Source organism: Schistocerca serialis, chromosome 2 (genome assembly GCF_023864345.2).
Source record: "Schistocerca serialis cubense isolate TAMUIC-IGC-003099 chromosome 2, iqSchSeri2.2, whole genome shotgun sequence".
In the NCBI taxonomy this organism is placed as follows: Eukaryota; Metazoa; Arthropoda; class Insecta; order Orthoptera; family Acrididae; genus Schistocerca; species Schistocerca serialis.
Genome location: NC_064639.1, coordinates 854,973,308 through 854,991,406, shown reverse-complemented (window position 1 = coordinate 854,991,406; position 18,099 = coordinate 854,973,308). Strand labels below are relative to the sequence as shown.

The following is an 18,099-nucleotide window of genomic DNA, read 5'->3' as shown; positions in this document are numbered from 1 at the left end:
TTGTGCAGACATGGGCTTATTTACGAGGAGCGTGAACAGAAGTTTAATAATACCTAGTGAAATACGGACAGAATATAGAACCAGATAAAAATTTTCTGCTTGCTATCAATGCATAGAAACGCAACGTTTCAGTAGTGACAAAATGTAGCAATTTTTAAGTACATAATCGGTCGCAACTACAATAAGTTTTGTCATACTACCACCTGGCAGTAACAATACGTGAGCATGTTAACTGGAATGTTCTCATGGCGTAATTTTTGAATGTTTGATACACACGGATTAGCAGCTTGCTGGAAAACGGTGGTTGGACTGTAAGAGGAACTTCTCACAACACTCTTACGACCTATTCTGCAGTTCTGTTTAAGTCCGGACACCGTCAGCTCAAATTACTAGGGCCATAGAAACTTTAGAAATAGCGTCAGAAAAATTGATCACTTGCTAGCTTATCTAATGGAATAGTACCAGATATACTGGAGTTTCTGGCGTAGGAAGCACAGGTGATATTTCTCGGGAATATATATTTCTTTAGTTCCAAAATGCATTTTGTCTTTTGGCGCAATCTACGAAAATATTTCATACACTCGTACAATGGTTCCGTAAAGAAAACTACGAAAAAATTATACTAGTAAGCGCTCGCATAAATGCACACAATAATTTGCTCAGCTCCATTGGTGAATGAAGCCCTAGTTAAATTATCCCTCAGTCAAGAACAGATTGTGTACAGGTTTATATGCAGACATAGGCATCATGAAGATGCGTTAAATGAGCGACAAAGACACGTCTCCGTGTTAAGTGCGTAAGCACTAATCTGGCATGAACATATGTGATAATGCCAGGGCTTACCTTGAGCCTGATACAATGCCCGTACTGACGGGTCTCTGGTGTCGTGTAGGCAGCGGCTATTGTGAGGATTGGCCCTGATCCTACGCATACTACTTGTGCAATAACAGTAAACTATTTGAAATGGTGTACTTAAAGCATTTTAGATAATCATTCAGTTCCTCCCTGTAACAGAGACCTTTTGTTCCGATGCGCATACAAATATGAAGCAAAGCACAATATGGTGTATGAAATATTCTGTGTCTTAAAACGAAGAACCTTATTTCTCTAATCACTTTCTCTTTTTTCTAACAGATTTAGTCGCACTGACCCGAAAAAACTACATTATTTGCCTATTTTATAAGACATATGTTTAACGATTCTGAAGAAATCTGTCGACCGTTATCCTTGCCTCTAAGCACTGGTTTCCGGAAAGCATACACCTGTCCGCAAGAAACTTCAAGATGATTGGGGATCAGAGAACTCTCCCCTCATCGTGCAGATACACAAGACGGGAATGATGCAGAAATACATTCTTTAGTGGCAACACTTCGTTGGCAAGAATAAAATTTCTACCCAGGTCCGCGAAAAGCATCTGAAAGTAGAGAGAGCATTTCAGGAGCATGGTTTCTGATAAACAGAGCGCATAACTTTCATGAAAGCCAGAGTAACAGTCGAAAAGACTACCAGTGACGCTTTATTGCTATTTAATCTGTCAATTGGTTGGGTTTATTTCCCTCGTGGTGGTACGAAAAATATTTCTAATTCTCACCGCTATTCAGACGTCAGTCTACTTTGAGCTATTTTCCGTACAGCTTTTCTCTTAATATAAAATTGTATCTGGTGGAAAAACCGCTAACAGGACCTTTTCAACTGAATTACTTTATAAGTATCACGCATGGAGTAAATTACTTCTCCCCTGCCATAGGAAATAATTCCCTGATCAATAGTCTGCAGCGTTTTCTAGTATGAGCTACACCGCCAAACATTCGAGTCATTAGACAAATGTAAAAAAGTAAGTAAAAACAAGAACTGACAGGCGAAATATCACATATTATGTAAAGATAAGCTTGTAATCCTTGTGGGTAAAAATACAACACGTGGAAAACAAGGCTTTGCCTCAGGTTTTACATTGGAGATTTTGTTCACAATGAGCGGTGGTGGCGTGGAGTCATGAAGGCTAGTAAGTCATCGATACTAACAGCAATATTCTACAAAACTTCCTGGCCGATTAAAAGTGTGTGCCGGACCGAGACTCGAACTCGGGACGTTTGTCTTCCGCGAGCAAGTGCTCTACGACAGAGTCGTGCTGGGGTAGGTCAGCTAGTCTGTCCGACACAGTTTTAATCAGCGTACAAACTGTTGCAGAGTGAAAATTTCATTCTCTAGCCATTATCTAGCTAATTGTACCTGTCTATTCTTGCCACGATAGTAGATGATCAAGATCCTGGGTGTGTATCGACCTAAAATCGGCGCGGACGTTACTGGTGGCGATAACAGGACAACCGACATCCTTGACTCTGCATGCAAAGCTTTTATTCGCTTTTGAACATATTGGTGGTCTGAAGATCTGAAGGGCCAAAGAAACTGGTATAGGCATGTGTATCCAAATACAGAGATATGTAAACAGGTAGAAGACGTCGCTGCGGTCGGCAACGCCTATATACGGCAAGTGCCTGGCGCAGTTGTTAGAGCCATTACTATTACAATGGCAGGTTATCAACATTTAAGTGAGTTTGAACGTGTTGTTATAGTAGACGCACGAGCGATGGGACACAGCATCTCCGAGGTAGCGATGAAGTGGGGACTGTACCGTGAATATCAGGAAGTGCAACCCTTCAGCAAATTGCTGCAGATTTCAATACTGGGCCATCAACAAGTATCTGCGTGCGAACCATTCAACGAAACATCATCGATATAGGCTTTCAGAATCGAATGCCCGCTCGCGTACTCTTGATGACTGCATGGCACAAAGCTTTACGCCTCGCCTGGGCCCGTCAACACCGACATAGGACTGTTGATGGCTAGAAACATGTTGCCTGGTCAGACGAGTCTCGTTTCAAATTGTATTGAGCGGTTGGACGTGTACGGATATGGAGACAACCTCATGAATCCATGGGCCCTGCATGTGAGCAGGGGACTGTTCAAGCTGGTGGACGCTCTGTAATGGTGTGGGGCGTGTGCAGTTGGAGTGATATGGAGATACGACTGAAAGGTGACATGTACGTAAGCATCCTGTCTGATCATCTGCATCCATTGACGTCCATTGTGCATTCCGACAGACTTGGAAAATTCCAGCAAAACAATGCGCTCACACGTCCAAAACTGCTGCAGAGTGGCTCCAGGAACTCTCTTCCGAGCTTAAACTCCTCCGCTGGTCACCAAACTTAGGAGAGTCCACGCCACGTCGTGTTGAGACACTTTTGTGAGCTCGCGGGGACTACACGATACCGGGCAGGTGTACCAGTTTCTTTGCTCTTCAGTGTATCAGTACTACAATTCCGTCAGGATCTACCATGAAAGTGAGAAATTAGCAGACAAATAGACGTATTTCAAGTAACAGAAGTTGCCGTGTTGTACATTCTACTCTTGTCTTAATCGTCACCCCTAATTCTTTAAGGAATCGAACTTCCACATGTAAACGTGATATCTCGCGATCTGTGTGTCTTACAATCAGAGCGTACCGAGAATACCAAATTTCGGGCATTACCTGTCACGAAGGGCAACGCAGTGGTCGATGGCTTTCTCTCAACGGTATTCTCGGCACGCTCTTGACACTGTGGATCTCGGAATACTGAATTCCCTAACAATTTTCGAAATGGAATCTCTCACGCGTCCAGCTCCAACTCCTCGTTCAAAGTCTATTAATTCCCGTCGGGCGACCATAATTACGTCGGAACCTGATACGAACTGCCTGAGTACAAATGACAGCTCCGCCAATTCACTGCCCTTTTGTACCTTGTGTACGCAATACTGCCGCCATTCGTATATGTGCATGTCGCTATCCCAGAACTTTCTCCATCTCAGTGCATATATTTCAACTTTTGTAGTCCTCAGCCGCGTAGAATATTACGATATGTTGATAATTTTACTTTTGGACCGTCTAATTACAACAGAATGAAATGATTTTCGTGCCATATGCGTTTCGCCTTTATTCTTTGCAAGGCATCTTCAGTGACCTGTAATATGTACATATTCATGGTTATACTATTTGGTTTACATTTTGAGACGATGTATATATAGGTGATAAACAGTTTTGACAATTTGATTTTCTGTGATGTAGCAGTAATTTAAAGTTCTACTTACAAGTTTTGTGGATGTTGTTCTACATGTTGTGCTTTTGTTCCATTTTTGGCGTGGTTCTTTTTATAACTGCCATTTCAAATTTTGTTTTTGAGATTTCAAATCATTACGAAGTGAACACTTGTTTTTGTTATGTTTTGGTTGGTGTTGTCAGTTGTCAAATGTTATTGGCAACGATCGCACGTTATTGCAAACTATTGAATGTATTTATGTGATCTGTGTGCGTCATTTTGTGTGTGACTTATTAACGGTCGCGATGCAAAGTGCTATTTGCGTTGGTCATTTCTGAACTACAGTTTAGGGTCTGCACGTCTGCACTCTCGTTTACATATTTTTGTTGCATAGAAATTCTTTAAAGATGATTACTCAATAGCTAATGAGATTGTTTTGTTGTGGTGCAAACAAATAATTCGCACGCGAAATTGGAGTAGGAATAGTATCAATACTTCTAATGGTCCTTACACACTAACCTCGAGCAACATCACAGCAGTCAGTGAAGGTCCCCGTTTCGCATTTTAACTGCCTGTAGAGGAGTTATCGCATATTTCACTTCCACTTCTCTTAGCTGACCCTTCAGTGCTTTTCCATCCACAGCCTAGGAAGTTAAGAGAGAAACGAGGATTCCATTTTGGGAGATGACGTACTCTTGAAATACGATCAGCAAGCTACGCTGGGGGGGGGGGGGGGGGTGGTACTTACGTGGAGAGCTAAACAAGAAGGTGTCGCTTTCACCAAGCTCTGTATTCTGACACTTTTTCGAAAAATAAAAGCCCTTATTTATGAAGGTATCATCTTTGTCTCTAACAAAATTGTGTGCGCGTTTCCGCTCAGGCACTGAACTTAGGCATTATCTTTCATATGATTCCATTCTTCAAATTGTCCTGTCCAGCAGTTCATCAAGCATGTATTTTGCCTTCTAATTCGAAGGTTTTAAAATACCTGCAACATTTCACACCACAGGATTGATCTAAATCTGCATCTATGTACATATTTCTCGAGCCATCGTATGTGCGTGACGGAGGGTACACTGTACCACTAATAGTCATTTCCGTTCTCTACTCACCAATAAAGCGAAGGAAAAACGACTGTCTATATGCCTCCGTATGATCTCTAATTTCTATTATCTTCGTGGTCCTTACGTGAAATGTGTGATGGCGGAAGCAGAATCGTTCTGCAGTCAGTTCCAAATTCCGGTTCTCTAAATTTTCGTAATAGTGTTCCTCGAAAACAAAGTCGCCGTCGCTGCAGGGATTCCCATTTGAAATCCCGAAGCACCTCAGCAATCGTTAAATGTTGTTCCAACATACCGGTAACAAACTTGCCTCTGAATTGCTTCGATGTCTTCCTTTCATCCGATCTGCTGCGGATTCCCAACACTCGATCAGTACTCAAGACTAGGTCGCACTTGATTCCTACATACGGTCTCCTTTACAGATGGACCACACTTTCCCAAAATTCTCCCAATAAACGGACGTCTACCATTCGCCTTCCCTACCACAATACTTTCATCCTCGCTCCATTTCATGTCGCCTTGCAACGTTACGCCAAGATATTTAAATGCCGTGACTGAGTCATGCAGAACACTACAAATGCTGTATCTGATCGTTATGGGTTTGTTTTTCCTATTCATCCGCATCATCTTACATTTTTTCTACATTTAGAGCCAGCTGCCATTAACCAAGCCAACTAGAAATTTGTGTAAGGAAATGAAACACCTACAGCCGTCCGTGTGATGTCATTTACTGTATAGCTACCAGTTTTGGTGCTTTTGTGGACTATATTCAGGCCTTAACGGACGCTGAGGGAGTTAACACCATCGGTATACAGTATGTCTGTGGCGAACATCTGTAACTGGTTTCCGTAGAGTACCTGTAACCGCGATGTTGTCTCCCCAACCAAGTATCAACTAAGACAACATCGCGGTTACAAGTAGTATCTACATCTACATACATACTCCGGAATCCACCATACGGTGCGTGGCGGAGGGTGCCTCGTACCACAACTAGCATCTTCTCTCCCTGTTCCACTCCCAAACAGAACGAGGGAAAAATGACTGTTTATATGCCTCTGTACGAGCCCTAATAGCTCTTATCTTTTTGGTCTTTCCGCGAAATGTAAGTTGGCGGCAGTAAAATTGTACTGCAGTCAGCCTCAAATGCTGGTTCTCTAAATTTCCTCAGTAGCGATTCACGAAAAGAACGCCTCCTTTCCTCTAGAGACTCCCACCCGAGTTCCTGAAGGATTTCCGTAACACTCGCATGATGATCAAACCTACCAGTAACAAATCTAGCAGCCCGCCTCTGAATTGCTTCTATGTCCCCCCTCAATCCAACGTGATAGGGATCCCAAACGCTCGAGCAGTACTCAAGAATAGGTCGTATTAGTGTTTTATAAGCGGTCTCCTTTACGGATGAACCACATCTTCCAAAAATTCTACCAATGAACCGAAGAGGACTACCCGCCTTCCCCACAACTGCCATTACGTGCTTGCTCCACTTCATATCGCTCTGCAATGTTACGCCCAAATACTTAATCGACGTGACTTGTCAAGCGCTACACTCCTAATGGAGTATTAAAACATTACGGGATTCTTTTTCCTATTCATCTGCATTAATTTGCATTTATCTATATTTAGAGTTAGCTGCCATTCTTTACACCCATCACAAATCCTGTCCAAGTCATCTTGTATCCTCCTACAGTCACTCAACGACGACACCTTCCGTACACCACAGCATCATTAGCAAACAGCCGCACATTGCTACCCACCCTATCCAAAAGATCATTTATGTAGATAGAAAACAACAGCGGACCTACCACGCTTCCCTGGGGCACTCCAGATACCCTCACCTCCTATGAACACTCACCATCGAGGACAACGTACTGGGTTCTAGTACCACTCGTGCAATATGCTTGACAGGTTTTTAAATTGTTTTAGAGGTGAAAGCTTGCCAGTTGGCTTTCCATGGGGACCAGCGTGGTGCATGTTACATTAGACGGTAGTCTGAGAAAAAGTAAGACCAATGGCTGAGAATATTCTGTGCGCCATACTGAAATGTGCTGCACCCCATGTTGGAAGGTTACAAGCCAGCTGGCTTTCCTCCTTCCATTATGACGGTAAGCTAGTACTACATACTCCTTGTCATAACTGGAGATATGCGGGACACACATTTCTCTCCACTTTATTTAACTGTGATTACCGTACTTGGTTTTTAGTATTGTACTTGTTAATAAATACAGAGTTGATGTCTAAACTTACGTCGCTTCGGCAAGGGGGGACCATGGCAGTTAGATTCCCCAGGAGTTGGAAACGGCCTAGGCACACAATACTTGGAATAACGGGGCAGTCCCCTCGCCACTCAGACGGTTAAGTCCCAGGCTTACTCGTGTGGAGGAGACACTGAGTGGGCTTACGGGACTCTCGTGTCACTCAAAGAAAGACAGGATTTTAGGTGGTGGTGGTGGTGGTGGTGGTGGTGGTGGTGGCGGCGGCGGCGGCGGCGGCGGGTACGGTATTGTCCGGTGCCCGGCTAACGGGTTTGATATCTTAAGGGCTGGCCCGCTGCCTGATAACATCTGGAGAGAACACAGTATTCTTGAAGAGGACCGGCCAGCTGCTGTGTTAACCGGATCTGGTGGAGTTCCCGTCGCGTTGGTTTTGGGTGTCTGAAATTGTCACTAGTATAAAATAACGTTCTGGTACACCTACTGCCTCTTTACGTCAGACGAATTTTTGCGACCAACTTTTAGAGGACAGAAGTAAATAAAGTGTTACCTGACTTGTTTGAAGCCGTACCGGTGCAAACGGGAAAGTCGGGTACACGGACAAGTGATCGCAGGACCCTTGACTCGTTCGTCTTAGAGGCGGCTTAACGTGCTCGGTCGCTGAAAGGGTGATCATTCTCGTGTTCTGCGCTGGCACGTCGTCCCGTCGACCTGGCGCGATCCGCAGATTCCAGGCTCGTGCAGCTCTCCTGCGTAGCCTCGTCTCCACGTCCATTGAGACTAAAGATTGGCGAGCGTATTGTGCAGACCGGGTCGTCAGGTGGGGGACTTACCATTTTATAAGGTTACAACGACACCGCACTGCCGTTAGAAGATATATTCTTTTCACTTCAATTCGGACAACCAACCACTGAATAGTAAAACTCAGAGTCGTGGCGTTTGCTCATATAATTTAGGGACCGTGCAGCTCGTATCCATTGCTCTTCCATGGACATCACATTGTGTGCTCAATAATTTTCTATCATGTTAGATTCGTACTGTCGATCTGTTGGCTTTCTTGTGTATATGAAGGACTTTTCTAATAAATCACCAGTTTATTTTGATCTGAATCTCATTTAAAGTAGGTAGTGTTCTCTTCATGTCATTTTCATCTTCAATTATTTTTAATATATCGTTATTAACCGATGTTATAGCAATTCCCCACCTTACGTTCTCATGTTAGGACCAAATTTCAGATAGCATATTTCCACTGTGTTGCGTGTAGCAACAGTGGGTCTTAAAGGGATGTGTCCGAGCCTATGTATAAATCGTTACGAGAGTGAGAGACTAAGTTCACACACACGGATTATTGCGAGAATACCCCAACTGATGGACGAGTGTGTCAGCACTGCCAACAGAAACGTCTAGTTGAGCAAAAGTGATGTTTGGTTTGTAGGGCGCTCAACTGCGCGGTTATCAGCGCCCATGGAACAAAGAGGTATTTGTGATCCATTGATCACCATGAATGAGTGTCCACCAATTACAACATCGCAGCAGTCACAGCTGTGCGCGGCCGGCTGGTTGGAGGAGATCGAACAGATTTCAGCGACCTTTGTCAGCTGATAGCAGACGCCTCGCCGAACTGCTTGCCGTGGTTTTGGTCACTGCCAGTCTCCGCAGACATTCTTCCAGCTCCTACGAGTATCTGCGATGCGCTTGTTTTCCGCCAAAAGAAACTTAGTGAGAGGTCTCCGCTTTGAACGCACCTCAGTTACTGACACCATTTTGAAGGCTACGATAGCGGAAGTTCATAAAACCTTAAGGGCTGAAACAGGAATATTCCAAGTTGTCTGACAGCAAATTCCACGTTTTTTGAACCGAAAGTGGCCGAGAAAAAAATATTTTACGTTATTTATTGGACGCTCATCGTAGTTTGCTGATTATGTTCTAACTGACTGATTCTTCATCGATATTCATGGGGACGGGTCATGGTCGTGGGAGGGAGGGGGCCGAATACTCTGAAGCAGCAGAACCCGGTATAACTTTCGACTTTTCTTCTTGTACCTTAGATGATTGGTTTGTGGAGCGCTCAGCTGCGCGGTTATCAGCGCCCGTACAAATTCCCAACCTTCGCTCAGCCCAATCTCGCCACTTTCATGAATGATGATGAAATGAGGACAACACAAACACCCAGTCATCTCGAGGCAGGTGAAAATCCCTGACCCCTCCGGGAATCGAACCCGGGACCCCGTGCTCGGGAAGCAAGACCGCGACCGCGAGACCACTAGCTGCCGACTTGTACCTTTGAGGTTTCGGTTCTGTGAGGATTTTCCTAGCTTGATTTCAGGGACAGGAGGATCGTTCTTTTCTACAACCCGCAACCTGTGGCTCCTTCAGCCACTGATTGTTGGCAGACTGCTCGTCCGTTTCGTATTGGGAAGGTGCAGGGCGCAGCAGATCACTGTGCAGAGTGTTCTCCTCCAAACGACCTCCACTTCTGGGAAATTTAGTGAAGTGGATGTCAAACCCTGGAAGAGGGCCGTAAGTAAGGAAACAAGAAATCTTGAGGGGGAGGTTTTAAATGAACTAAAACTGACAGGTGTCCTTATAACAGCAGAGTCGTCAACGTAAAAAATTGACTACATCTAAAACTGCTGTCAGTCACTTCTTACTACAGGCAAGGATTTACTGCGAGTAAATTCAAACTCCTACACTGCAAGGGGTATTTAAATTCGTTTGATGGATGGTTTAATTAATCTTGATGGTTTTAACTTTGAGAAAACGTAGTAGTTAACTCTCTTAACAATGGTATTATTTCCGTGTCTACCAGACGCTATGAAGCGACATTATTCATAAAGGAATCACTGTAGCGTGTATCTACTGCCTGTGTGGTTTTTGTTCCACAATGATTTGCCATGTTGTCATGCGCACCTGACCTGCCTTATTGGTGTATAATAAAGACAGGACCACACAAGCTGGTTTCAGGAAACACTGACAGAGCGACAGATATCAAATTAAGGAAAAAGGCAATGTAAATCAAGCCGGAACATATACATGTTCTGCAAAACAAGTAAAGAATTTTCCATGCATTGCTGTCAGTGCCTATTTCTTATGCTAATATATAGAAGTACCTCAACCCTCAATATTTATATACATTCATTGTGCATCGTAGTTATTGTTACTTTCCTTATTGTTAATTTCATAATTTCAAAGTATATTAACTTTTCCCTCTTATATGTTGATACTACGATCTTGTGTTAAAATTAATATACTAAATCAGCCTTCAATATGTATGTATACACTGTTACCACAATGTTTATTTTATCCTTGTGCAATGTTTAGTTTTGTGTCGCCAAATTCTTGACTTATGTTACCAGTATTTATATCTTTTCGTAACTGGAACTGTGTCTAATCACTACTCACGTACAAGAAACATAGTACTTTATCACCTATAATTTAGAAGAAAGAGAAACTATTCTTAATTATAAGTAATTAAGTTAAACCTAAACTACACTAACATAAAAAATTCAGTCAAATGTTTTCTGAAATATCAGAGCAAGGTATAAGATAGATCAAAGACACGTTCAACGTGCCTTTGAATGAACTCTAAATCATGTTCAGCAAATGAGGCGTATAAAATATATTTTATTTTTAACTTTCGGACAAATTATTTCACAAAACAGAATCATAGTTTCCCAGTCCTTATTTTCAACTTTTTTCAGAAAATATTAGATACATTTAAATATCTACAGTATTATTATTAAGATAGATAAATCATATTTCGATCTCATTTTATTTTTTCAGCATGAAGGAATTCCACCGTTTCTACACCAGTTTAACTTTTTATGCCAAAAATAACTAGACCATGAAAAGAGAAATGTTTTGACACTATTTACATAGCTAGCAGCAGAGTTAAATATTTCAATTTCCCGTCATACCACACAGTTTTTCTTAATTACCCTGATTACTTTCAAGTAATTTAATCTTTTTTTGCAAAACTAGACTTCACTCTGGTCAATTTGTCAATTTACCTCACTTCGTTTGACTATGAAAATTGCGACAAATTCCATTACCTAATTTCTACAGAGCCTTCTTTTCTTTCCGTTAAGACACTAGACCAAAAAGAAATAAAGAGGAAATAATTAAGAACACAGGCTGCAAAGAGCCACAAGCTCTTAATGGACGTACCATCCCTATCCAGGAATGGAGTAAAAACTTTTACCGTTGTTCTTTCAGACTCGCTCCGAAGATGGCTGAGCGTTTTACAGTCAAAATATTAGCAGCAGACAAAAGTTTAGTTACGGCCAAATTCGTGTAATTTTATGGATCAAGTAAAATGTCGTGGATTACCTTTCGGTAGATGAGACTGCAGCAGGCGACCCTCATGCGCATGCCGACGAACTGCGTCTCCTTGGAGTAGTGGTGCCAGCAGAAGATGCGCACCAAGACGGCGCCTATCAGCCCCGCAGAGTACCCGTACGCCTCCTCGATGGTCGTGTCGGAGCCCGGACTGAAGAATTCTATGATCTTCGCCAGCAGCACGGATTGCATCGTCCTAGAAACACGCACCACAACATGATTAATCCTTGCTTATTCTAAAAAACACAGACATTAGCCAGGCCAAAAGCAGTACAAAATATTTTAGGCTGCTAGACTTTACTCTGTCGTCCTGTAGACGACCCTATTCTAAGAACTGTGTTCATTTTGCTGCCTAAACCTGGCGACCATCTCGGAAGTTTTACATTAGTAATTCAAGCAAAATGGGATTAATTTAACCTACGTTTAAGTTGCTGGATTAAATACTGCTGTTGTGCTCTTCAGTCTGAAGACTGGTTTGATACAACTATCCATGCTACTCTATCCTGTGCAAGCCGCCTCTTCTCCGAGTACCGACTGCAACTTACATCCTCCTGAATCCGCTTACTGTATTCATCTGTCTCTACGATTTTTACCTCCTCCCACACTTCGCTACAGTACTACACTGGTGAGCCCTTGAAATCTAAGAATGTTTCCTATCAACCGATCCATTCTTCTAGGCAGGCTGTGTCACAAATTTCTTTTTTCCTTAACTCTATTCTCTACCTCCCCGTTAGTTAGGTGATCTATCCATCTAATCTTCAGCATCCTTCTGTAGCACATTTTAAAAGTTTCTATTCCCTTATTGTCTGAACGATTCATCGTGAACGTTTCACTTCCATACATACACTACATACAAATACATTCAGAAAATACTTCACGTAAATCAATATTCAATGTTAAATTTCTGTTCGTCAGAAACGCTTTTCTTGCCACTGCTAGTCTGCACTTAACATCCCCTCTACTTTGGCCGTCATCAGTTATTTTGCTGTCCAAATAACAAAACTCATCTACTACTTTAAGTGTCCCGTATCCTAATTAATTTCCTGAGCATGATTTGATTTAATTCGACTACATTCTGTCATCCTTGGGTTGCTTTTTTGATGATCATCTTACATCCTGCTTTCAAGACACTGCTGTTCCAAGTTCTTTGCTGTTACTGACAAATACGATGTCATCGGCAAACCTCAATGTTTTTATTTCGTTTTCCTCAACATTAACTCCTACCCCAAATTTCTCTTTGGTTTTCTCTACTGCTTGTTCAGTATATAAATTGAATAACATCGGGAACAGGCTACAATCCTGTGTTACCCTTCTCAACCACTGCTTCTCCTTCATGCCTCTATTCTTTTAACTGCTGTCTGATTTCTGTACAAGCTGTGTATAACCTTTCGCTGTTTTATCACCGCTACCTTCAAAATTTCGAAGAGTGTATTCCAGTCGACACTGTTAAAACATTTCTCTAAGTCTATGAATGCCACAGTATGTCGTAGGGTCAGTTTTGCCTCCAGTGTTCCTACATTTGTCCAGTCTCCAAATTGATCTTCCCGAGATCTTTTTCGATCACTTCTTCCATTCTTCTATAAATAATTGTGTATCTATTTTTGCAGCTATTACTTACTGAACTGATACATTCACATCTCTTAGCACCTGTTTTATTTGGAATTGCACTTATTAAATGCTTCTTGAATTCTGGGGGTATTTCGCCTGTGTCACATCTTGCAAACCACGTTGAAGAGTTTTGTCGTGGCTGGCTCTCCCAAGGCTGTCAGTAGTTCTAACTACTGATTTTTAGATGTTTGTATTCTCTTTCGTCTGCTTCATTTGCAGCATCCGAAACCTCTATCTTACCATTATGCATTCAGTCTGAAAACTTCCCTGTTTCCAGGTCACTTTAACGTTTATAAACTTCTGTCATGAGTCTTAAAGCCAAGTACTACGATGACTAAATTATGCTCTGTGCAAAGTTCTACCAGGTGTCTACCTCTTTCATTCCTTACTCCCCCCTCCCCCAATTCCACATTCACCTACTAGTTTTCCTTCTCTCCCTTTTCCTTCTATTGAATTCCAGTGCCCCATTATAATTAAATTTTCGTCTCCCGTAACTCACTAATTTCTTTTATTTCATCATACATTTAATCAATATCTTCATCAGCGAAGCTGATTGGCGTATTAACTTTTAGTACTGTGGTAGGTGTTGGCTACGTGTCTCTCTTGGCTATGATAATGCGTTCAGAGTGCTGCTCATAGTAGCTTACCCGCATTCATTTTCTTATTCACTTACTAACTTAGAGCCAAATGCTTCGCCCGCGTAGACTGTATGGCCTGCAGAGATTTGTTTTTGTTTTATCGAATTTTTATGTTGTTCACTAATTGCAACACCTTTTAAGCTTTCCATGCTAATTAAGACCATATAAGCATTGTCTTTTTATGCTAATTCAGGCCATATAAGCATGGACTTTTCGAATGTACTTCTGACTAAAAAGCTGTTGTAGTCGGAGTCCAAAATACTTGTTAATCATGCTTTTCGCGCTCTTGTGGTGATTTTTTCCATAGCAACTTTCATCCTGTAACAAATAATTCTTTATACCAAACCGAGAAGCTAATGAGAAACCAAATACCAGTTGTCGTAGTTCCATCTTCAAAATTCCTTTAACAGCGACATACTTTCAAAAAACCCTCATCCCCTGTTTCAACTCCTTAGGAGTGGAATTTTGGACAATTCCTTCCTAAGCGATACTTACAGTATAAGGTCCACACACTCTCTGATCTTCCATTTTCTGTCGCTAGCAGTTTGGGCTGGGCGATGGTTAGTCAATGAATCAGTCTGACCCTATTTTACCCCCTTGGGGGTTTAATTTCCAAAAACAGTGAAACACGAATTTTTTCATCTCAAACCGAGAAGCCAAACATCAATTTTCAAAGATTTAGCTTTAAAAATGTTTTCGCAATGAAATATTCTCGTAAAAGCTTTCACCCCCTATAGGGCTTGAATTTTTAAATAACAGCGAAACACGCACTTATTTTTACATACATCGGAAGCCGAAATTACTTATTTCGTAGATAATCAAATATTTTCGTAATAAAATATTTTCATAAGAATCTCATCCCCTATTTCACACCCTTAAGGGTTCAGTTTTTAAAAACACTGAAACGTGTACTTCTTTGTTTATAACCGAAAAGTCAAGTGCTAGTGTTCATATACGTCACTTTAAAAATATTTTAGTAGTTCTTTAATAATGATATATTTTAAAAAGCTTTCACCCACTATTTCACCCCACAGGTTTAAATTTCCAGTCATGCTGAAACACGTATTTCTTTATTTCTGACAGAGAAACCAAATAAATTCCGTAGATCTAGCTTCAAAATTGCCTTAACAGCGACATTTTTTTAAAAACACTTCATCCCTTATTTCATCCTCTTAGGGTTAGAATTCTGAAAGACCCCTCTGTAAATGACACCTACATTGTAAAATCCACACCTTCAGATCTCAAGTTTCTATCCTTAGAGGTTCAGCTGGGCGATGATGAGCCCGTCAGTGAGGACATTGCCTTTTGCACATGGAGATTAAACCTACTCCTGCATTATCCTTATTTGATTTCATTTATGCCCCTACACTCGCCTAACCGTAGGTCCCGTTGAACCTTCTCCTGGACGTCATTAATACGCACTGTAACTTCAACCTATCGGTTTCCCTTTTTAAATTTTCTAACCTACCTTCCCAGTTAAAAGATCTAACATTCCACGCTCCGATGCACAGATTGCTAGTTTTGTTTTTCCTTATATCATGGATAGTCCAAGCCCGGTGTTCCAAATGGGTGACTATTTTACTAACGGAATATTTTACCCAAGATGATGCCTTAATCATACAACCATACAGTAGAGCTACATGCCCTTGGAAAAAATGGCTATAGTTTCGTTTTGCTCTCAGCTGTTCGCAGCACTAGCACAGCAAGGAACTGTTGGCTGATGTTACAAGGCCAAATCTGTTACTCGTCCACTACTGAAAAATCTGCTGCTGCTGCTGCTGCTCTTGAGAAACAACACGTTTGTCAGGCCTCTCAACAGATAGCCCTTCGTTGTGGTTGCACCTGGGGTACATCGTTAAGGCACTCAGAGCTACCCTACCACAGTAATGTCCATGGTCATCACTCCATGGTGGACTGTTGGAATGGGAGGGAAGGAGAAAACAGGTGGGTTTAGGAGAAAAATGAAAGCTACAGGAGCAGACAGTGGTAGCGAGAGAAAGGAGCTTACCTGTCCGCCAATCGCCGGTTTGGGGGAGGGAGCAGTCCACTTTTGTCAATTTTACTCCATCGCCCAGTATCCACGTGTTAAAGGCTCACCCACTTTTTCAGTGTCTCTATACCCAAGTGTTTTTCCCATTCTAGGGATCAAATCTACTAGCACACACTTCCTAGGGCCACTGAGGAGAGAAGACAATGATGGTTGAAGGGAGAACAAACAGACTAAGCAAGAATGAGACAGGGGTAGTAGGTGAGAAAAAGAATGCGACAAGGACTATGGCTGTGGGACAGACAGAGAAAGTCGCGAAGGAGGGGACTGGTGAGGAAGAGCGAGAGAAAGGGATGAAGACCGTGACAATGGGAGAGAGTGACTGGAGAAAGTGCCAATGGTGGAAAAAGAAAACTGCAGGGGAAAGACAGATGGACAGTAGCAGTGGGAGGGAGATGCTGAATACGAAGGCTTAACTATAAAGAGAGACTGGGTGATAGGATTTAGAATGTTCTGTGTCAAAAGAGCGCGAATATATTAGCATACCAATATTTTTGGTGAAGAAGAAACAATGACTTAGGTAGCTGATTCCCGACCATTTTATCACAGTCTTTTGCAGAGGAGCGTTTTCGCCTTTGTTGTAATCTGCAGGAGCATTTGCCGCTGGTTTTATACTCCATTAAGTATAAGACGGAGCACTATCCTAGACCACTGTATCATGGTCACGGATCCTGGTACGTGGCCCAATCCGGCAAATAGTTATAAATTTTGTTCAGATCTCCTTGTGAAACTAGGAGAAGGATTCCGAAGTGCATAAGAATTGAAATACGGCGATCACTAGCATGAAGAAAGAAGCGGAACAATCACTGTTCCCAAAGAACTATTCGTGTTTACAGACTTGAAGCATCTGGTACTAAAATTCATTTCTCCTGGACGAGGTGAAGAGCCACAGCTCACTTTATTTGGTCAGCCACACGTGCTGTGTTTCATTTCGTCCTTGGGAGCACTTAGCGATGAACAAGTGAACAGAGTCGGCAGCAGGGTACGTCAGTGCTGGAACAAGTGGACGACTGCACACCACACACGCCATGGGTCACACCGGCGTGAAGGGTCACTGCTAGCGATATCAACGCAACAGGGGCTAAGTGGAAGCTGATCACGGCCAACGCAGAACTCGACTGCAAAGTTCTTTTCTGTTTCCGCATATTGAACGTTTCTGTACCGTGTACACAGGGGAAAGAAAATTGTTTATATCGGTAAATACAAATATCCTTTATGTTTACAAGTTCTTTTTAAACAATTACTATCTGTACCCAGTCACCCAGTCAAACGTTGCCGTGATTCAGTCCGGTTAAATGGAAAACTAAGTAAAAAGGACATACGTTTCTAATGCGTGGGGGATTGGATGTATGTGGTAATCTACTCTCCCTATGCCTGTCCATCTAGTCCACTCCTTCTTTCCATCTTCTCCTGTCCCCCCCTCTCCAACAACCACCACCACCACCACCACCACCACGTCCATTTCCTCCCACTGCTCTGACCACCACATCTCCTCCCCCCGCCCCCCTGCTCTGAATTTAGGCCAAGTTTATTGTTATTGCAAATTCAGATTCTTTAGTGGTATTCCTATCGTAACCCGATAAGCCAGAAATACAACTTCCTTATCGTCTGTGAAAAGAATCTGCGAGGAAGAAAACAAACCAGAACATTATTGTGAATACAATTAATGTTTGAAAATATATTTAATGAGTAAGAAATATAAGTGGCCGAAACAATTTATCTGTTTAATTTCCGCGATTTTCCTAAATCGTTTCAGGCAAATGGCGGGAAGGTTCCTCTGGAAGGGCACGGCCTCTTTTTCCTTCTCCATCCTTCCCTACTCTGAGCTTGTGCTCCGTCTCTAATGACTTCGTTGACGACGGCACGTTAAGCACTAATCTCCCCCCCCCCCCTCTAATGGTTTAAATGTTCCACTATAGTAGTTAAAACTAACTGTGAAAAAAAGAAACAATACTGCACATTTTTTACAGCAGAGTATTTTCTTTCTCACTATCAGTTTTCACAGAAAACCGGTACCAAGTTGCTTAAAGAAATATACAGTCTATGCCTGTCTGAATATTTGAGTATCGTTTAAAATTTTAAGTGAATTTGTCTAGAAATTTTCGAGGTTTTTGCTAACGGCGT

General features: G+C 42.1%; 1 protein-coding gene across 1 annotated transcript in view; it reads right to left on the bottom strand.

Annotated features, from left to right (window-relative positions):
- Positions 1-18,099, bottom strand: part of LOC126458155 (ATP-binding cassette sub-family C member 4-like) — a 215,910-nt gene that overhangs the window by 139,097 nt on the left and 58,714 nt on the right. Inside the window, exon 4 of the mRNA XM_050095017.1 lies at positions 11,674-11,878. Within this exon, the coding sequence (XP_049950974.1) occupies positions 11,674-11,878 (205 nt within the window). The remainder of the gene's footprint in view (positions 1-11,673; positions 11,879-18,099) is intronic.